The sequence below is a fragment of the Lepidochelys olivacea genome, assembly GCF_965140295.1.
Source record: "Lepidochelys olivacea isolate rLepOli2 genome assembly, chromosome: 5".
NCBI lineage: Eukaryota > Metazoa > Chordata > Testudines > Cheloniidae > Lepidochelys > Lepidochelys olivacea.
In genome coordinates this window covers 122,781,359-122,803,937 of record NC_140415.1, presented here as the reverse complement: position 1 = coordinate 122,803,937, position 22,579 = coordinate 122,781,359, and the positions used below count along the sequence as shown (strand labels likewise).

At 44.2% G+C, this 22,579-nt stretch overlaps 1 protein-coding gene across 4 annotated transcripts in view; it reads left to right on the top strand.

The window, feature by feature from the left end:
• Window positions 1-22,579, top strand: part of PALM2AKAP2 (PALM2 and AKAP2 fusion) — a 396,876-nt gene that overhangs the window by 93,732 nt on the left and 280,565 nt on the right. For all 4 annotated transcript variants that reach the window (XM_084628550.1, XM_084628549.1, XM_084628548.1 and 1 more), the window contains exon 3: window positions 12,701-12,831. In XM_084628550.1, the coding sequence (XP_084484676.1) occupies window positions 12,701-12,831 (131 nt within the window). The remainder of the gene's footprint in view (window positions 1-12,700; window positions 12,832-22,579) is intronic.

Here is a 22,579-nt window from a genome sequence, read left to right as displayed (position 1 = left end):
AGAAGAGAATAAGCATGTTACATGGTAGTTAATATACTGCAGCAGAGATTTTGTGTGACACAAATAATTGTGTCCCAGATCACACTAGCATCGCGAAACTCAGTGCCTGACTGTACTGGAGTGGGTCATTCATGTTATGCCAGTCCACATGAACTATTTGTTAGAGGAAGTTCGAGTTCTGCTCCCTTTGCAAATGACCACCCAGCTCCTCTTTTACAAGTCTCCTCAAACACTCAAATTTCACATGAAAACAGCAGATGGTAAAATAACTCTGAAGTCTGAGCCACACCAGGTGATTTCTGGAGCACAGCCAGGCTAGCCTGTTCACTCGCGAAACAAGTAAAATAGTGTCAAGGACCAAATGTTCAAAAGCAGCCTGTGTATCTGCTTGCACAGATACAGTTGGCTTGCTGCATCCAGTGTATGTCCACAAATCCTCTTTGCATGTGCAGATTTATCAAGGAATATTTAATGGTATCTATCACCAAAGCACCTACTCACGCTGCATCCAGAGAAACCATCCATCCTCTCCCCCTGGGAGGCTGGGGGAGGAGTTAATAGCCCTGCAATGCCAGTATTAGCACTGATCAGCACTCTGCTGGAGCTGAGAACCAGTTAGCTGCTCAGCACAGGGATGGCTGGCTACTGTGTAAACGGCATCAGCTGGGGCAGGGCTAGTGGGAGAGAAATGTAAAACATGCGATTCAGAGCACCCGCTGGTGCTGCGTGGGAAGGAGATGGGAGGAATTCCAGATTTATTTTATTTTTGTGATAGGTGAGTTTTTTTTGCTGCCACCTAAGTTTTGCCCCCCTAAGCAGATGCTTGTTCTGCTCACATGCACAAGCAGGTTCTGATACTCCCAATGTGTCTTCTGAGTCTCATCTGCCTAGCTGACTGACACAAATGCTATGGCTGTCGGTGCTGTAAAGCCCACGTAGCCGCCAAGAACAGAGCTGGGTTCTGTTCTTTCTTGGCCATCAGCAGTTCCAGAATATTTATGTTTGGTGGTGATTTCTGAAATACAAAGGACAAATCTGAATGGTCCTGATTATCCTTAATACATCATATTATACTGGTGTCCTGATACAATTGCATTCACTTTATTCAGTGGAAGGGCTATACTGTCAAAGTGTTGCATGAGGTTTCAGTTTTGCTACTCCATGATTGGCGTTTTGTTTTGTTTTTTGTTAAATGCAAAGTCTTGTCCTCTCTGGTCTACATGGGACTTCCCAGAAGCAGCATTCTGAGAAAAACTAGATCACAAATATTTATTGGTTGGATATAGAGTCTAAAGCTAATTTTTTCTCATCATATTAACTGTGTGTGTGAGAGAGAGAACAGTTACAATTTTTTGAGGTCAGATCCTTTTCTGACTTAGTTGTCTTTGTGGCAGGGCACTGGCAAAGAGATTTGGGAATCCTCTTCCCATGCTGTGTCAAGCAGTGTCCCATCTCATCTGTGTGCCTGGCCATAGTTGGGACAGTTGCAGACATATCCTTCATTAAATAAGGTTTGTTTAATTGCCTTTGTGTCAGGATTATAAATGGAGTTTGGGGACACTGTCTCCAGCACTGTCCCTGTCCCATAAAAAAATATACCCCTGCAAAACAGGTACTTGAGTTCATTTGCGGAACATTTGCTTTCTGCAGACATTCGTGTGAGTAAACCCCAGGGCCTTGAGCATTGAACCTAAAAGGCCCATGAGAATGGCTAAAGCAAACTGTTTTTTTGTTTTTTTTTTTCATTTGAGCTCATGCTTCTGGAAAACCAGACTGGCAGTGTATGCCCAGCTTTGAAAATGAGCTCAGAGCTCCAGGAGCAGCAGTAGACGCTCAAATTAGGTGCAGTTAGCATAACTGCATGCTCAGATGGGTGTTTAGAATATACCAGTGCCCTCTTTGTGTGGGGTGATGTGAAAGTGGACACAAACAGAAATGTGGATGCAGTCCTAAGGCTTCATTTATTTAAAATATTACCCTAAAAGTTAACTTAACCCAGAGAGACATACAGTCAGTAGATGTGTGTTTAAAGGGATCCACAATGAAACTTTCAGGAAATGTTTGTAGAGATTAAAGCTGACAGGCCTAAAATGGTGCACCAACTGGTTGTTGGACTGGAGGTGTACCTGTTCACACAGTGCAGTTTTCTTTCCTGTGTGCCTGTCTACTCTGTCCTCGGGCGCGCAGGAGCCTGAAATATTCAAGAATCCTGTGTTCAGCTGGAAATGGGATTTCTTCTACATCTCTGTATTCTGCCTGCTCATGAGACTGGAGCGGCAGGGCAGATGGATAACACAATGTGAGACCATATTCCCATGGAGCACACCCATGATTCTGAAGAGAGAGACTCTGGATTTATTGTTGAGAAGAGCAGAGAAGACCTTTTTTGTTTGTTGTGTTATGGCCCTCAGCTGAGTAGAAGGGATGATTGATATGTTAAATTACATGTGACATGGAACTTTTTATTAATTTAAGTAAACTTCAGGGGTGAAAGCCTTGATACCATCCCTTTAAGTTTGATGTTTGTATAGGATGAAATGGTTGTTTTGCAGTGTAAAACAACTCTTATCAGAATTTTCGAGTCTGGCATAATATTGATAGTAGTATATCCAACGAGTTTCAGGTCTCAAATGCTGTTCGTCACTGAGAAATATTCCAGGCTAAAGCGAACCCTGTTGTCATGCCCTTGACTTCAGTAGAGTTGCACCGGGGATGCATATGTCCCATTAGTTGTATTTTGAAAGAACATCGATGGTATGTATTGATCCATTTTCATTACTTTTTTCTCAAGAGCAAACATAACATTTTAGTGGAGGAGGCTTTCTGGGGTCACCTTTTGACCTTTATTTGATCTCCTGAGACTATCAGTTTCCTTGGAAATATCTTTGGCAGCCAGAGGAATGGTGAGCATCAAATATAGCTGACCTTAGCAAGAGAGTGTTTCTAACTTATTTTCAAAAATCAAAACCAGATTGAAGAAACAGAATTAAAATGTTGTAGCACTAACCAAATTTAAAATAAAGACGAAAACCGACATTTTATCTTAAAGAGTAAAGATGTAAAAATCTGGCCCTGAAGCTGTGCCATTGGCTCGACTGGGACTGCATATGTGACTATGTACTACTCTGCTTGAGTAATAGCTGCAGAATCAGGTCCTAGTTCAACAAATTTGAGATGAGATCACTGAAATGCAATGCACATGGAACCCAACTGTGACATTTTTACAGGGTCGCTTTCAAGGGTATAACAGCACTTGAAAATGCTGTCAAAATAAATAACATTAATTAAATGAACATTTAATATAGCATTAAAATCAAACAGAGCATGGTAAGCAAAGGTATATTATTTTCAAAGTGGCTTTAATTACAGTATGTGCATTCATGGGGTCGCACAATGGCTCCTTTATAGGACAAATAATAAACAACTTGAAACCCCTGAAGGAATTAGTGTCCTACATGCCAAACCTTGAGACTACAATAAACATGATTAAATTAGGCCTTGCCCCATGGCTCTGTGTTTATTGCAGACACAGTATCTGTTGGGGTTTGATTCTTTGTAATACCGATTTCCATCCTCTCTCCCATCTGCCTATTAGCACCCAATGTAAGTTGTTCCCCTTCCTTGTACATTATAAAGAAGATTGAATTTATTTCCCTTTATTCTACCAAAGCATGTGTAAGAGGACTGAATTGTGCATGGTAAAATCCGCTCACTAAGGAGAACTGTACTAAACTGGAACACTGAGGATCTGATTTTCCTCCCATTAAAGCCAATGGGAGTATTTCCACTGGGATGATTTGATTTCCATTGAATGATCTAATCCTGAGTAAGGCAGTGCACTAGAGTCAACAAGAGGGCCTAGTCTATACACAATTATTTTTGTACTGGTGTAACTATTTCAGTTATACTATTTTTATTAAAAGATAATGATATCGGTACAACCCATAGTGTGGGTGTAGTTATATCCGTATAAAGGTGACGTATACCAGGGTAGCTTACTCCCTTCCTGTACAGAAATAAGCTATACTAACATAAAACACCTTAGAGACTAACAAATTTATTTGAGCATAAGCTTTCGTGAGCTACAGCTCACTTCATCAGATGCATGATGTGTGCATGTATATAAATAATATACTTTCAGATATTCTCAAGCATGGCAGGTTACCCATATTTTGAAAAATGTTTCCATTTTTTCACTTCCCAGAGCATCCTATTCTGGATTCCCCATGTGATATTAAGTAACTGTAGCTAGTTCCCTTGAATCTGTATCCTTTTTGTTCTCTATGTGAAACGAAATCCCAGTATTACAATCCAACTGCATCTCAGCCCCCACCTCTCGCCCTTGAAACAAAATGTGGTGACGGTCTTACCAAGGCAGGAGGATTTCTAACACGTCATGACATTCCTGTCCCTAAATGTGTCCTAACGAAGTCACAGTTACAGTTTCCAATTACAAGTTCCACATTCGTTCCATTTACAGTTTCCAAGAGGCAGCTTTAGTTTGGGGGAGGGGGCGAATCAATGTGAGTTGTAGCTTAAGCATGTCACATAAACAGAAGAAACATGCCATTAAAATATCATGAGTGGCTTAAAATACATCGTTACCCTGAAGGGATTGACTTTTTCCTCTTCAGGCTTCAGCATAGAGATTCAGTAAGTGCACGTGGAAAAACCAGTGGGATTCAGCTGACAGTAAATCCGGAGCAATTATTAAGTAAGTGCTTTACTTCAGCAGGGACCAAATTGTGCTCTATTCAGGGCTGCATTAGGAACTTTGGATCCATATCTATTTGACTTTAAATGGACTAGGTTGTAGCTGCCTATTATCTTTAGAGTGTGGCCTGTTTCTCAAAGTTAGGTGCTGGATCTCAACGTCTCCCAACTGTAGGAGTCTTCGTATTTGGAGTTTTGATTTCAGCCCATCTCTGTCTTTTAAAATAGAGTTGTGGCCCATGGAGGCTACATATTCCATCCTGCAGTGGACCAGACTCCTGTATTAAAAATGAGGACAGCCATAATCTGGACTGAAGAACATTGTGGTCCCCATTGGGAGCTCATTCCAGACTGCAAAGTGCTGAGCAAATCGCTTACGCCCATGTTTAACATTGTCAGTGAGACTACTCACATGCTTAAAGTTAAGCACAGTTTTACATGCTTTACTGGAATGGGGTCAGAGTGATCAGCACCATCCAGGTGTTAGCCCATGACCTGTAGGCCCCACTTCATTTCTCGGCACATGTAATCATTGTGAACCTGGTTTACTACTTTTGCATGTCCATAGTTTGTACTACTGTTTCTGGCTCTGATTCAACCAAGTGAGACATTAACATGGCCAGCATTACTCCCTGGGTTGAATAGAAAACTGAAATACCAGCCAAGGAAGCTCTATGAACAGCTGATGCAATTCTTCAGGAAGAATCTGCAAAACACCACCAACAAAGGCAGTTATTGTCTGTGACAGTTTTGGTTGAAGATTATCATTAGTAATGCTGTACGAACCGAAAACTGATTATACTTTGAATAATGACAACAGGCTCAGCTGGGTAATGAGCTTGGGCAAACCTGTCATGCTAAAGTTCTCAGTGATCCACTGATATTTCTCTAACATTATTGGCTAGAATTTTCAAAAGCATATATGTGACATAGATGCACAAGGACTGTTAACTTCAGGACTTGTGCTCCTAAATCACTAAGGAGCTTTTGAAAATCTCACCGATTATTACTTTTAAAAATACATTTTGTTTTACTTTGCTATAAAAACTAGAATGAGGAAAGAAAAGGCAAGAAAATGGGGGATACTACCATTTTTCCTCCCTGCCTTTTTTTAATAGCAAAGCAAGAAGTATTTTTAAAGGATTAACATAAAATAGCAAATTGATTACAGAGATTTTAAAATTACTGGCTTTCATCAAATGTGTCAAAAACCAAACTGCTGTAGAGAATCATATTACAATAGAGTCCTATCAATAGAAACATCCAAATACCTACTCTCTCCGCTAGCAGCTGTCCTGGTTAATTTTTAATTAAAAGAGGCTTAAAATTAAATATTATGTTGAATCCAAATAATCTCACCTTTTCACTTTACTGCTTCTTTTAGGCCCTGATTCAGCAAAGCACTTAAGCACATGCGTAAATCTCCGTGGGATTTAAGAACATGCTTAACTTTAATCATGTCCTTTGCTGAGTCAGGGCCGTAATCTGTGACTGGCCACTTCTCTATTAATGGAGGGGATCTTAAACTTTTATGGCTATTCAGCATTTGATTAAGCACCTTTTAACTGCCTGCCCTGTAGCAACACATCCCTATTATGCAGAGTTTGGGCTATTACAGCCTCTACTAAGTAGCAGTCCTTGTTGCCATTCGCTAATAGGCTAACTAGATCTCTTGGGAAATGTCTTAGAAAACGGACAGTCTTTATTCTATTGCACTGTATCCAGGACAGGTTTAATGTATCCCATTGACGAACACTGGAGGAACGGAGCAAAGCCCACAAAAGGAGTCCCGGACTGAGAGCCAGAATCTCAGCCACAACTATCTGGAGTGCTGACGCAGCTGGGTTGTGAGCCACAGAGCATGGGGAAGATGCTTCCTTCATGCACAGTTTCTGACTAGTGGACAGACCTGCCCTGGTCAGCCCCACAGGAGAGAAATCCAGCCTGCAGCCTGCACCAAAAGAGAACCGTGGAGACGAGTGTACAGGGAGTACTGCGTCCTCCACCGTGAGTCTTCCCTGTTGATGCCTCTCCCTCCACGCCATTGACTCGCAGCTATAATCTGCATTTAGCCCTGGGGTGGGCCCCAGGGTTTGGCCCCAGGCTCTGGAAACAAGATGAACCAAACCCTGTCAAAAATCTCACCTCTTTTAAAGTATGTAAGCTCCTCCCTAACGCCGAAGCAGTCATTCTTCTACCGAGGGTTGATGTGATGAAACCTCCAGGGATACATCCAACCAAAACTGGCAACCCCACCTCTACCATGCTGGTTCTCAACCTTTCCCAGACTACTGTACCCCTTTCAGGAGTCTGCTTTGTCTTGCATAGCCCAAGTTTCACCTCACTTAACAACTACGTGCTTACAAAATCAAACATAAAAATACATGAGTATCACAGCACGCTATTACTGAGAAATTGCTTATTTCTCATTTTTACCATATAATTACAAAATAAATCAACTGGAATATAAATATTGTACTTACAGGTCAGTCTGATACTTGAGCCTGTTTTTCACTTGTGAGCCTTGTCTGAAGCCTGAGCCCCAGGCGGCAGGGCTAAAGCATGTAACTGAGCTTCACGGGGGTCCTGTGGTGTGGGGCCCTGGGCAGTTGACCCGCTTGCCACCCCCTAATGCCGGCCCTGCACTTGCAATCCCCCTAAACCCATCCCGTGACCCCCCCCCCCGGGGCTGCAACCCCCAGGTTGAGTAACACTGCTCTAAATGAGTTGAGTGCCCCCTGGAAGACCTCTGCGTACCCCCCATGGGTGTATGTACCCCTGGTTAAGAACCACTCGATCATTCCATTATAATTAATCTGTGTGCACCTGTGCCTGGTTTTAGGAATTATGCATTGCTGTAAAAGATGACGCTGGTTTTAAATAACGTGACAAGCGGAACAGAGTATCACAGCACAATGGCCCGTCACTTAGAGCACAGCAATCGGGAGTCCTGTCTTGGTTCGAGCCCTAGTTCTCCCCACAGCTTGTAAGAGGAATGAAATTAAAAGACAGTACACCGAGAACTAGTGCAAAGACATGCTAATTGTCTCAAGCACAGCCAACCTGTGGAACTCATTGCTCATTGGAAGCTGGATTTTTTTTTTAAGGACTAGATAATTATATGTCTATTAATAGCTAGTTAGGCGTATTTAATACAATCTCATACCTGAGGGCAATTTAGTAAAGCAGTTAAGCCTGTACCTCGTGTCCTTAAATGCTTTGCTAAATCAGGACCAGAATGATTTACCACCAGGTTTAGGAAAAAATAACCCCCACTCACTCACTCTCAATGTATAACATGGCACAACTGAGCCAATGATTTTGCTTTCTTCTGAAGCATAAAGTATTGATCATTGTTGGAGGAAGGCACAACTAGAAGGTAGATTAGTGGCCTGGAGAACAATTCAAGTCAATGGCAAAACTCATGACATTCAGTTGTAGCTGACACCCCATCTACAGTATTGGAAATCCTCTGTTCTGTGAATGGGAGAGGTTATTTTTTAAGATGTAAGGGGCCTGATCCACAGCCCAATGCAGCTAATGGGAGTTGGGGTTGTTCATAAAGTCTCATTTGCCTTTTCATTTTACATTACTTCTGTGCATGCTATCACATGAAAATCTGCTCCTCTGATATGAAATAGATCACCCAGTGATATCAAATAGCTTATGCACAGGTTGTGTGTGCAAGTGTGTCTGTCTGTCTGTCCACAAACAAAATTAATGATCTTTCTCTTTACTGCCAAAAAGATGTTTGTTTATTTTTATACTGCGTTTGCACAAATCTGGTTCTATAACACCTAGAGACCTCAGCACTTCATTAAAAAGCCTGATGCCACAGGTTTGGGGCAGCCTTTGAATTTACACCTATTTGAACGGTCAATTTCCTTTAACAGCTTCACTTTGTAGACTGCGGAGGGGATAAACTCACAGACCTGGTCACTTTCTAGACCAGGTGAATGGGCTCAGATCTGAAATTAGGCCTGGGTCATGAAGTTTTTCCAAAAGTCATAGAATATGTTTCTCTGGCAAACCACACTGGAGTATTTGGCAGGATGCAGAAATAATCTTTGGTCATTAATAATCACCATCTTGTCTGACTTCACCCACACAGGTTATCTGTGGTCAGAGATGACCAGTACAAATGAAGCAAGAGAGCTGGAATGCCCGCAGTGGAAGTTGACCAATTACAAAATTAAGGGGTTTTGAATGTTTATGCTGTGGCTGTGCAGGGGCAAGAGAGATTCTTCACCTCCTCCATTTGTTCAGGTGATTTCAAGGGGTAGACAGCTGAGCGATCCAAGCTGCTTTCACTGGGTGACTGATACAAACCTCTGCCCTTGTGAGGAAATTGCTGGTTACATTGTGGATAAAATCAGATGCAGGGTGGGACTTGGAGTGGACAACACTAAGTCTCTTCTGGGTGGGTTCAGGCCAGTGAGGCTCACAAAATGAGCCAGGGATGCTTCATTCTGCAGCCTGCCCTTTGGACTCCTATCCTCCTAGCTAGTGAATGGCACTGGAAAAATCTGGGTTTATTTCTGGTGGAGATTGTGAACACAGCCCTTCGGGCTGCAGTATGATACCTTTACGCATGCTGAGTAGTACTTTCCCACTCAAATCATCCCATTGACTTCTGCTGCGCAATCTGCGGAGTAAGTGCAGCTCACTGCGGGTTAGGGCAGTTTGGCCCTCAGGCAGTGCAGGTGGCCAGGCTCTTGTGTAGCCTTTGCTAAAGAAACCATCACTTGATACTGACAATCTGGCTAACTATCGTCTTGTATCTAATCTGTTTGAAGCAGAAAAGGTGGGCACAATAACAAAGGGATATAAAGTGGCCATCAACTAGTTTAGGCTTGAAATTAGATGAAGGTTTCTAACCATCAGACGAATGAAGTTGTGGAACAGCCTTCCAAGTGAGGGCAAAAAACCATGTGTTTCAAGACTGAACTCGATAAGTTTACAGAGAGGATGATGTGATGAGACTGCCTACAATGACATATGGCCCATCTGTGACTTTAGCAAATATCTCCAATGGCTGGAGATGGGACAATAGATGAGGAGAGATCTGAGTTTCTACAGAGAATTCTTTCCAGGTGTCTGGCTGGTGGGTCTTGCCGACATCACCATATTTGGGGACGGTAAGGAATATTCTCCAAGATCAGATTGGCATAGACCTTGGGGGGTTTCTCCTTCCTCTTCAGAGTGGGGCACCTGTCACTTGCTGGCTTGAGTTAGAGTAAATGGTGGATTCTCTGTAACTTGAAGTATTTATATGAAGATTTGAGGCTTTCCATAACTCAGCCAGATGTTCTGGGCCTATTACAGGAGTGGGTGGGTGAGATTCTGTAGCTTGTGTTGTACAGGAAGTTCAGACTAGATGATCATGGTGGTCCCTTCTGGCCTTAAAGTCTATAAGTCTATGAGTCTAAGGCTGCTAGATGACTCTGAGAAGTGAGATGCCTCAGATCTTTTTGGTCCTTGTCAGTTTGGGTACAGACCTGGGTATGGAATAGGAACTGCACTGGTGGGTTTGGTAAATGATCTCCCATTGGCAATGGATGAAGATTAAGGGTGGGATTTTTAAAAGCACTTCTTCTTAGTATATGTGCAGCATGCCACGGATGTCACTTGACCAGGATTCTGCACTGAATTTGGTCTGCTGGCTGGATCATTAGCTTCCCCGGCTCAGGCCGGGTACTAACGGGGAGTGCGCCGTGAAAAAACACTGAAGTGGCTTCGGAGCACAAGTTCCTTTGATAGTCACGGGATGATACTAAACTGGGAGGAGTGGTAGATACGCTGGAGGGGAGGGATAGGATACAGAGGGACCTAGACAAATTGGAGGATTGGGCCAAAAGAAATCTGATGAGGTTCAATAAGGATAAGTGCAGGGTCCTGCACTTAGGACGGAAGAATCCAATGCACCGCTACAGACTAGGGGCCGAATGGCTAGGCAACAGTTCTGTGGAAAAGGACCTAGGGGTGACAGTGGATGAGAAGCTGGATATGAGTCAGCAGTGTGCCCTTGTTGCCAAGAAGGCCAATGGCATTTTGGGAAGTATAAGTAGGGGCATAGCGAGCAGATCGAGGGACGTGATCGTTCCCCTCTATTCGACATTGGTGAGGCCTCATCTGGAGTACTGTGTCCAGTTTTGGGCCCCACACTACAAGAAGGATGTGGAGAAATTGGAGAGAGTCCAGCGAAGGGCAACAAAAATGATTAGGGGTCTAGAACACATGACTTATGAGGAGAGGCTGAGGGAGCTGGGATTGTTTAGCCTGCAGAAGAGAAGAATGAGGGGGGATTTGATAGCTGCTTTCAACTACCTGAAAGGGGGTTCCAAAGAGGATGGCTCTAGACTGTTCTCAATGGTAGCAGATGACAGAACGAGGAGTAATGGTCTCAAGTTGCAGTGGGGGAGGTTTAGATTGGATATTAGGAAAAACTTTTTCACTAAGAGGGTGGTGAAACACTGGAATGCGTTACCTAGGGAGGTGGTAGAATCTCCTTCCTTAGAGGTTTTTAAGGTCAGGCTTGACAAAGCCCTGGCTGGGATGATTTAACTAGGAATTGGTCCTGCTTCGAGCAGGGGGTTGGACTAGATGACCTTCTGGGGTCCCTTCCAACCCTGATATTCTATGATTCTATGTGTGCTCCTAAATCACTTAGGTGCTTTTGAAAACCCTATCCTGAGTGACCATGCTGATGAAGTGAGATCTGTACGCCGTCTCTGAGACCACTGATCTTGATGTCTTGTTGACTCACCTGCTGACTGTAGCAACAGTAAACATGGCAGCTCCATTTCCTCCTTGTTCCATTTTCTTTCCCAGAGGCTGGCATTGGACAAGTAGCCTTCATTCCTTAAAGGTGGTGTTGTCTAGCATTCCATCTTCTCTATCCTCTTATACAACATGTATATCAGGAGGGAGGGGTTAGTGAGAATCATAGAATCATAGAATACCATGGTTGGAAGGGACCTCAGGAGGTCATCTAGTCCAACCCCCTGCTCAAAGCAGGACCAATCCCCAATTTTTGCCCCAGATCCCAAATGGCCCCCTCAAGGATTGAACTCACAACCCTGCATTTAGCAGGCCAAAGCTCAAACCACTGAGCTGTCCCTCCCCCCAGAAGGCATGGGCTGGTGTGCTTTAGGCGTACTGACCCTCTAAGTGTATCTTATCCCCAGTAGATCTTCACCACTGTGTCTCATTGGATGACAGCTACCAGGTAGGAGCTCACTCCAGATGAGACTGTACTAATGCTGGTAGGCTGAGGGGAAAATATATGGAAAATATGGTGAGAATCCAATGTACCATCTTATTGAGTGTGTGCTACTGCCCCTTGTTACCACAGTCCCGGGGTGATGTCCGTTACCCAGCTGCCGTTCAACTAGCGTATACTGATGTAAGATTTTTTTTTTTTGCCTTGGTCTGGCTAGGAGGTTGTGAGCATTTCCATAGGCACTGTTTTTGGTAAATATATTTTAAAAAATCACAGTGAACGTCTATGGCCTTAATCATCTTAACTTTTCTAAAGCATGTTATGTTTCGATCCCACTGCTTTTTGTCAGAGCATCGCTCTTTGCTTTTGATTCTATAAGTATTTTTTGTGGCTATCCTGCCGAGCCCTTGCATTATGGCTCATAAGATGGCCTATATCCGGGCTGGGATTTCACTTCTTCTAGGAGTGGTTAGTCTGAGTGGTTGGAAATTCAGTTTTCATTAGTAATTAAAAATAACTTCAGATTAACAAATCAGTGGCAGATATGGTATATACTGTAAAACTGACACTCTGACTTCTGGCTGACCTGACATCTGGATAAACCCCTCAAGGATTAGCTAGTGTGTATGATGTGTATAATATTTAAAGTGCTAATTAGTGATTCAGTGAGGGCTATCAAATATTTAAAAGCAGATTTGGCTTCTCCTCCCACTCAGGGAATACAGTTTTTTCCTCCTTTCGACCCTTCTCTTTTTTTCCTTGCAGTCAAAAGCACTTCGAGAAAAATGGCTGCTGCAGGGTATTCCCGCTGGCTCAGCAGAAGAAGAAGAAGCCAGAAGGAGGCAGTCAGAAGAGGATGAGCTCAAAGTGAAAAGGCTTGAAGACAACATCCACAGGTAGGTGCCGTTTTCCTTTGCTTTCACAGGGCTAAATTCTGCCCTTTGTTGTACATACATGGTTTCCCTTAAACACCTGGGCCAGATTCTCCATTGCCTTGCACCTCCTGTAGTCATTACATCAGTGCAGAGTGAGTGCAAAAAGTGTGTACACACATTCTGCTTTGCACTGGTGTAATTGACTATACAAGATGCAGGGCAATAGAGAATCTCGCCCAAGGAATGGTACGTGTGCCTTCAGCTGCAGAATTTGGCCCCTACCTTTTTTTTTATCAATTTCTCATTACACCTGTTTGCTTTTTTTGTTTCAAATGATGTATTCTAAAACCAACAAGAGCAAATGGTCAGTTATGCCGGTGTAAATCCTGAGTCACTGAAGTAGGCGCAGGATACACCAGCATAAGATAGGGCTGAATTTTGGCCCACAACCTTCATGCATTTGCAGTTCAGGTCTCCAGAGTGGTCTTGATCCTGAAGGAGAGGAAGGATGGTCCAGTGGTGAGAGCACTAGGAGTTGGGAGACCTGGTTTCAGTTCCTTGCTCTGACACAAGCCTTACAGTGTGCCCATGGGTAAGTCATTTAGCCTCTGTGTGTACCAGTTCCCTCCTCTGCCACAGTGACACCTGGCCACTAGGGTGAAGGGATAACAAGGATCAAGACCTCTCTGAAGACCTAAATTCTTAATATATAGTACAGGTTCCTTTGACAACTAGATCCCTCCCAACAGATCCCACTGAGGCACGTGTAAGGGGGAAGTTCATGGAAGATAGGTCCATCAGTGGCTATTAGCTAAGATAGTCAGGGCGGCTGCCCCATGCTCAGGGTGACTCTAAACCTCTGACTGCCAGAAGACAGGGGTGGATCGCACCAACTGCCCTGTTCTGTAAACTTCTCCCGAAGCTCTGGCACTGGCCACCATCAGCGGATACTGGGCTAGAAAGACCATTGGTCTGACCTAGTATAGATGTTCTTATGAGTGGTGGAGAAACGGGGAGACAGCAGGAATGTGAGCTGGAGGAGGGAAGCAGAAAGAACCGCAAACAGGCTAAAATGATTATTTCCGTTTGGTGTCACCACCCAGCCAGGGGAGAGCCTTGAGATGGTGGGCTTTATCCCAGGATATGTCCCAGTAGCCAGAACACGTTAGAGAGTTGAGAGTGATGGGGAAGAATTGCACGGTAATACGCTGAAGCAAGATACTTAGCCACATGGCTTTAGTGGGACTACCTATATGCTTACAGGTAAGCCCATACTTAAGTACCTTGCTGAATCAGGGCCAAAGGCCCCTGCCCTCTCTCCCTTGGAAGTATGCTACTAAAGAGAGAACCTGTCCATTAGGGATGGAGCTGGCCCAAACCCCTTAACTAGACAGACAGGAATTTGGCTGAACCAGATACCCAAGAGCAGAGGAAAACTATTGTCTGATCGTACAACAAGCCAGAGGGGTGAGACTACCATTGCACCATGTGTCCAGCGTGCCAGGGACCTTGGTTCTGCATCAGAGATTCAAGCTGTCTCAGATGGGTGAGTGCTAAACAGCTGCAGTATTGAGGCATCTGTGAAAGGAATCCTGTAACACACATGCTTGGCCGGGGGTGAGGGGGAGCAGCGTCCTGCTGGAGAATATGTAAAGTTCAGGGCAAAGAACAGGGCAACTGGCTTATTGTCATCTACTGGCAGTTAGCCTCAGGTGCCAACTTTAACAAACAAGAAGCACCCGCTCATCCCCACCTTTACAGCAGAACCTGCCTGTTGTTTACTGAGGATTCAGCTTCTTTCACTCAAGTTAATGTGTTCATAAGGGTCACTCTCTTACTACTACTACGACGACGACTTATTGCTCGCTTAAAATAAGCGCCACTATGTTGTACGAGATTTCACTGTGCCTTTCCAGGTCAGAAATAAACACCAGAGCTTTGGCAAGCACTACGAATACAATGCCAAAATGGATACAGCTGCATACCAGGTTGAAGTTAATACAGACGGCCTACAGTCCCACATGGGCCTGTTTTCCTGTGTTGTCAGGCGGTGGCATATATCTCTACCCTCGGGCAGTGTTAGGGTAGATTTAGATTATCTGTAAGATTTATTTATCTAGATTTATCTGTAAGATCTGGGGCCTAGAACCCAGTCTGCTCGATTGGAGCAGACTTAGGCCAGCACTCAGTGCTACTGAAAATCCCACCCTAAATCTCTCTCACTAAGACAGTGCCATTCCCTTTGTGTGAATTCACAGCACAGTGTTGTTAGCAACACCGGTAAGGAAACATTTCTAAAAATCATGGTTTTTAATCTGACACTTTTTCTTTAAATTGGCTGGAAGATTAGGACTAAAATCTGGGAATCCTATCCTTTTACATGGGAAGGGGAACAAGGCATTTGGGGATGGGAGACAGCTGAGGGAAGTGAGAAGGGGTCTGGTGAGAGATCATTGGGGAGGACTGTCCCTCTCTTTGTATCAGAAGCAAACTCAGCCTGTATGCATGGAGCTCCATGGTAGAAGAAGGCACTAATACTATCATGGTAATTGCATGAGCCCACTTGCAGCCTATGGCTCAGAGTCTAACATCTTTCTTTTTCTTCTAATGCGGCATCTCCATTACTGGAGGTTTGCAACCATAGTAGCCCATTCTGTACAATTCCCTGCTCATCTCTTTGTGGATGAATAGTCCTTTTGATCCACATCGTCCATCCAAGGTCTTTTTTTTTCTGCCTCGTGTTCTTCTGCCATCAGCTTTCCCTTCCATAAACATGCATTGCCTGTGAACCTCTAAAAATGTGTCCTGCAAATCGAATGTTTCTCCTCATGAGATCTCTGACCAGCATTTGTTGAGTTCCAGTACTTTTTGTTGGTTACATAAGCTATCGATCATGTTTTCAGAATTCTTCTATAACTTCATAATTTGAAGACTAGTAGCCTCTTTATTGTCAATTATTTGAATGCCCATGTTTCACAGCCATAATTTAACACAGACCAAATGTCATAGAATCATAGAATAACAGAGTTGGAAGGGACCTCTGGAGGCCATCTAGTCCAACCCCCTGCCCAGAGCAGGACCAATCCCAACTAAATCATCCCAGCCAGGGCTTTCTCAAGCCTGACCTTAAAAACTTCTAAGGAAGGGGATTCCACCACCTCCCTAGGTAATGCATTCCAATGTTTCACCACCCTCCAAGTGAAAAAGTTTTTTCTAATATCCAACCTAAACCTTCCCCATTGCAACTTGAGATCACTACTCCTTGTCCTGTCATCTGCTATCACTGAGAATAGTCTAGATCCATCCTCTTTGGATCCACCTTTCAGGTAGTTAAAAGCAACTATCAAATCCCCCCTCATTCTTCTCTTCCGTAGACTAAACAATCCCAGTTCCCTCAGCCTCTCCTCATAAGTCATGTGTTCCAGACCCCTGATCATTTTTGTTGCCCTTCGCTGGACTCTCTCCAATTTCTCCACATCCTTCTTGTAGTGTGGGGCCCAAAACTGGACACAGTACTCCAGATGAGGCCTCACCAATGTCGAATAGAGGGGAACGATCACGTCCCTCGATCTGCTGGCAATGCCCCTACTTATACACCCCAAAATGCCATTGGCCTTCTTGGCAACAAGGGCACACTGTTGACTCATATCCAGCTTCTCATCCACTGTCACCCCTAGGACCTTCTCTGCAGAACTGCTGCCTGGCCATGCGTTCCCTAGTCTGTAGCGGTGCATGGGATTCTTCCATCGTAAGTGCAGGACTCTGCACTTCTCCTTGTTGAACCTCATCAGATTTCTTTTGGCCCAATCCTCTAATTTATCTAGGTCCCTCTGTATCCTATCCCTACCCTCCAGCATATCTACCACTCCTCCCAGTTTAGTGTCATCCGCAAACTTGCTGAGGGTGCAATCCACACCATCCTCCAGATCATTAATGAAGATATTGAACAAAACCGGCCCCAGGACCAACCCTTGGGGCACTCCGCTAGATACCGGCTGCCAACTAGACATGGAGCCATTGATCACTACCCGTTGAGCCCGACAATCTAGCCAACTTTCTACCCACCTTGTAGTGCATCCATCCAGCCCATACTTCTTTAACTTGCTGACAAGAATACTGTGGGAGTTATGTGTCTGTTATTACGAGTCGGAATTTACTGACAACTTCACTCACATTGAATAGCAACTTACTCCACAAGTGGACCCATTGAAATCATTAGGACCACATATACAGTAAGGCCCACCCACGGGACGTAAGGGTATCAGAATCTGATCCTTTGTTGAAAAAACTCAAGGCAAACAATGTTTCACTTTTTCTTTTTTCCGGTTCTTTATTAGATTTTCATGAAATGCAAGAGACAGGAAATCATAAAGTATGGCCTATATCCTGCAAACCCTTACTCATGTGAGTAACTTTACCCATGTGCGTAATCCAACTGACTTCAATAGGATCACTCCTGTGCAAGTGTTTGCAGGATCTTGGCCTACCTTAGTCTGCATTTCTGTATTCACAATTCCAGGCACATCCAGAAAGTCAGTATGACTCACAGACATCATAAAAAACCAGCAGTAAAGTACAACAGTCCATAATATAGAAGCGATTACAAATAACTAAATACCGTTGTGTAATTATGTGGATAATCACCAACAAAGGGCACACAGAAGTACAAAACATACATAAAAGACAAACCAGGGAAAGAAAGACTATGGCAAAATACGAGCAGAATAAGAGCCTTGCAGTAAAAATCACAGGCAGAGTGAGATTATTTTAATTTGCTTAGAGAGTGAGGAATCATAGGAGCATTAGAAGCGTAATTAACCAAGAAAGGAAAAGCGAGATGGGTAGAGACACAGAGTTGAGGGATCTTTGTATCCAGGGATTTGGTTCTGACCTAGCCGACCGAATAAGACTGACTAAGCCTAATTCAAAGTGACTGGAGTTTGGCGTTGTATGCTTTTTGAGAAGAGAGAGTCTGGGGGCATAGGAGGGTGTTCTGTCTGTTTTGTCAAACTGACTTGAGCAGCTCTGTAGGGTCATAAGTGCCTGGAAATCTGCTTTTTACACTGGGCCAGAAGAAAACTTCTTCCCATGAACAATCTGACTGCAGTGTCAGATATGTCAGATATGCTAGTACTGGATGCTGATTTGGTTCTAGACTTGGGTAAAGATTCATTTTGAGGGGAGAGGAGATATTTTCTTCTAAACACTTGCACCAATCACTACCTGAAATTTTTAGCAAATATAGTGGGTTTGAGCTTGCTTTGAAGTCCCATTAGACTCTTGCCTTTGACTTCAATGGGAGCATGATTGAGGCTAAACAGAAGTCAGATGGAACTTGGTTGAAAAGCATTCTTTAACTATTAGATTCAGCAAATGTGATTGCAAGACTGTGTGGACTGTTTCTTTAAATCTGTGGCAGAATGCCAGGCAGAAGTGAGATGGGGAATGCTCTAGGCAGGAATGCTACAGAGCAGCTGAGAGCGAGGAAGAGAAGCATTTGGGATAATTCTGTTTTCCTTTTTCTTATAGGGTTTCTTCTTCAGGGTTGGAAGAAAGTAACTCTTTCTGTGATTCTTTGCCAGTGTCACCTGACTGATATCCCCTGGGTTATACAGTTGCATTAGACTTTGGGCGGTAAATAATATTTTACCCCCTCCTCTCTCCAAATCACAAACATGAAATGTACCCTTTGGTCTAGCAGCGAGATAAATGCCTAATGAACTTTCGCAGACACATTCTTGCCTAAGTGCTGTAGGTGAAGCAAACATTGGAATGCTCTGTCTGCCTGTCGTGGTTATTTTTACCACATGACAGTCTGTTATTTTACAGCAGTAAATGGAAAATTGGCATTCAACATCTGGGTACTAACAGCCAGCCTTCGCAGAGTATGGCAGCCCACCCACAGCCTGCTGTTCCTTCCCAGTATTTGAAAGGCTTCCAAACTTATTTTATTTTATGAGATTATGTTATAGAGTGTCCCAGAGACCTACATTAACTACAAAGGGTGAAGGATTTTTCTTTGCCATGAAACCATTATACAAGATGCTTACATGTAATAACCTCCCTGACAACATATTTCATCACTCGATGGCTGATGCTGGTTAACATGGCTAGTAACTTCCCTGATTGTACCGAGCTTTCACAGGCTCGCCATAGAACCAATGGGACTTCCATGAACTCCTTGGGAGGATGAATGCTTTTCCCAGAGACTTGTTTGACACCCTGACCTACTTTTATAACACTGTGCTCCTGCGGGGGAAAAATCACTCGGCTAAATCCTCAGCTGATGTAAATTGGTGTGTCTCTATTGAAGTTAATGGAGCTACACCCATTCATGCTGGCTGAGAATCTGGCCCATCATCTCCAAAGGGGAGAGACACTTTACACACTGCATTTGGACATGGATTGTGGTGTATGTGAGCCGCACATAAAATGCATTGCTCCTGAAGAGGTCCTCAAAGCACCACGTACAAAGGAAAAGGGGAGAGACTCTTGGAACAGAAATGTGGTACTGTGACCGCTCTTGGAGTGGAAAAACTGAAATGCAGTGGCTAATGGGTATGTCCACTGCCCTTTACTGGAGAATTTCAGAGCTACTCAAGTGTCACGTGCATTCATTGCCTAATGTCTGTAAAAGCCCTTTGAGGTTATGAAGTTGTGCGAGTGGGCATGTGGGCACGTGCACGCTAAGCAGGATTGGTTTTAAATTGTGACTTTTCTTGTCCTCTAATGACTTGCCTCACAAAAGAAAAGCCGAATCCTAGACTAATATAGCTAATGGAGATCTTCCTTAACTCTAGGGTTCAGGCCTGTGCTTTGGAACAAAGGTAATGAGTTGTTCCCACTGACTGGTGTACATTTTTGCTGGTGACTCTTTTGCTAGCATGTTTGTTTGAGAGATTATAAAACAAGCGGCTTTAATACCTACGGTGGATGCTCATGATAGGTGTGTTGCAAGTCGGAGGGATTTCCCGCTGAGAAGAGTTGAGCACTGTGCCTACCAGGCTGACCAAAAGAAAGGCTTCCCTTCAGCATATCTGATAGAGCTGACCCGATCTGAATCACGGATGAGGTGCCGTGCAGGTCTCGGGTAGCAAGAGATGCACGGAGTATGGGAGGTTGTCTGCCACTTGGCTGTGACTGACTGGTGTCTAGCTAACAGCTGGCAGGTAGAGCTCACAATTTGGAGAGGGCCAGCTCCAGACCAGATGGAAGGAAATGAATCTCTGTCGAAGCCGGCAGAATTGTATCCACCTTACATCAGAGTTAACTTAGCCTTTATTGCTGCATATTCAAATCGGGCACTGTTGGAGTCCTAGTGACTGGGATGGGCTCACTAAGAGAGAACCCTTGCTGAAGATGCATACGAGAAAAGCTTATTAACAAAAATAAATACACATAGGTTTGGGGAACGTTGTAAGCCAAGTTCCTCCCACATCTATGGCTCCAGCCTGAGGCTATGTTGAAGCCTTTTCTCCTGTCTCCTTGGAGCTCCCAGCAGACGTGAACTCTAAGCTAATTCTTGTCCTAGTGTTTCTTGCTCCTTTTCCCCACATCATGTGCTCTCCTGCTGGTGTCTGAACTGCCAGTCTTCTCTCGCTCTTTCGTTTGTTCCCTTGGTCTCTTCCTCGTGCCAGGATTCAGATGTATTCTCTGTATGTCTCAAACTGGGAACGCTGGATGAGGCTTGTACTCTGTGGTGTTATCACCCAGTCCAACAGTCAGTGAGAAAGAGAGGCTGCTCAGAGCAGAAGTGAGCAGCTCCCTCAAGCAGAAGGGCCATTTAAGATCAGAACGAACACCTTGAGCACCGTCCCCGAGCCCAAAGGCAGCCTGTGCAGATGCCAGAGCACAGGTGCCATGAAACTTCACCTAACAAGCAGGCTGCCATATTTTACACTAGTAAAATTGATTGATGCGTGGAGCTAGGAGATGAGGAAGGGACATGTTGCCACTTCCGGGAAGCCCCCCCCAAAATAAGCGCCATCCACAGCCATCACCCCGTCCCAAACCGCAGCCCTGAGCCCCCTCCCACACCGAAACTCCTCCTGCTGCTGTTGCGGGTGGGCGGTGGCCAAGACTGTCCCAGGAGTGGCTGATGAGACTGGCCCAGGCGCAGCCTGAGCTGCTCAGGCAGCCCCGGAGCCAGATGCACCAGCTTCTGCAGAAGTCACAGAGGTCACGGACTCCGTGACCAACTCACAGCCTTATCCATCACGTCTCCTACCTCTGTGTTGTGCTTGCCCTGATGCCTCAGAGTAAATATAAAGCTATAAAGCATGTGGCTAGTAATGTTATGCTGTACATGAGGTGACAACATTCCTGCCTCATACTTGGGCTAATATTAGGCCTTGAAACATGACACTGAATGACCCCTGTCCTAGTGTGTATAACTACCGAAAATCTTCTAGCCCCTTATTAAATCTAGCTACGCTGACTCTGACTTCCTAAAGTTTTACACTGTGGTACATCATAAATGGGAGGGTTTGATAGATATTCACTTTATAATATCTCAGTTAAGTCCACCCCTCCCAACTCTGCCGCCCCATGGCAAACAGGATTTGACCCCAACTCCTCTCCTTTCATTGCTACATTTGTCCTAGTTTGTGTTTATTGGTTTGCCAACTATCCTTACAGGTGAGCCTCAGTGTAACAAGCTGCAGGCCAGTCCTCGCATCTGAAAAGCTCCCTCCATCTTTTTAGTTGAATGCTGACCCAGAGAATGATTTTTTTAATATGGCAGGAAACACACTATCAAAGAGACTGCTCAAACTGGGTCTGAGAACAGTGTCTCTCTCACACACACACACTCACTCACTCACTCACTCACTCACCCCTCTAAACATTAGAAGCAGATGATTGTTCTGGGGTGCATTTACAAATGGCATAGAACTAGGCCATATACCCTGAGGCTCTTCATCGCTTTGCGTGTTTGCAGTGCTTGTTTCCTTTCCTTTGACCTGAAGCCATATTAATTCCTTTTGCCTTGGTAACCATCTTCCTCTGCACAATGGCTGCTCTTATCCAGGCTCGGGATAACATCCTACCACCTGGGGTCAGATAAAAGAGGTTTTAGGACTTGATATGGCAGTGGCATGGACTAAGCTAAAGTCTTCCAAAAGCAGCATTTAAAAGCTGGTTCAGCTCATGCTGATCTCTGTCTCTTAGGGTGTGTCCACACTGGGTCTGGAGGTGTACTTTCCAGCTCGGGCAGACATACCCGCAGTAGTGCCAATGAAGCTAGCAAACTAAAAGCAGAGTGTAGCCATGGCAGTGCAAGCAGAAGGATTGGCTAGCCGCACCAAATACAGTCCCGCCTGAGACCCTAGGGATGTACTAAGACGACTAGCCCTGCCTGCCACTCATGTTGCTGTGGCCACATTTAAGCTGATCTCCTGTATAACACAGGCCATAGACCTTCCCCACGATAATTCCGAGGGGCAGATCTTTTAGAAAAACATCTCATCTTGATTTTAAAATTGCCATTGATGGAGAATCCACCACAACCCTTGGTAACTTGTTCAAGTGGTCGATTACCCTCCCTGCTAAAAATTCACACCTTATTTCCAGTTTGAATTTGTCTAGCTTCAACTTCTAGCCATTGGATCACGTTATACCTTTTTTCTGCTCGATTGAAGAGCCCATTATTAAATATTTGTTCCCCATGTGGGTATTTATAGACTGTAACCAAGCTGCCCCTTAATCTTCTCTTTGTTAAACTAAATAGATTGAGCTCCTTGTTCTATCACTATAAAGCATATTTTCTAAT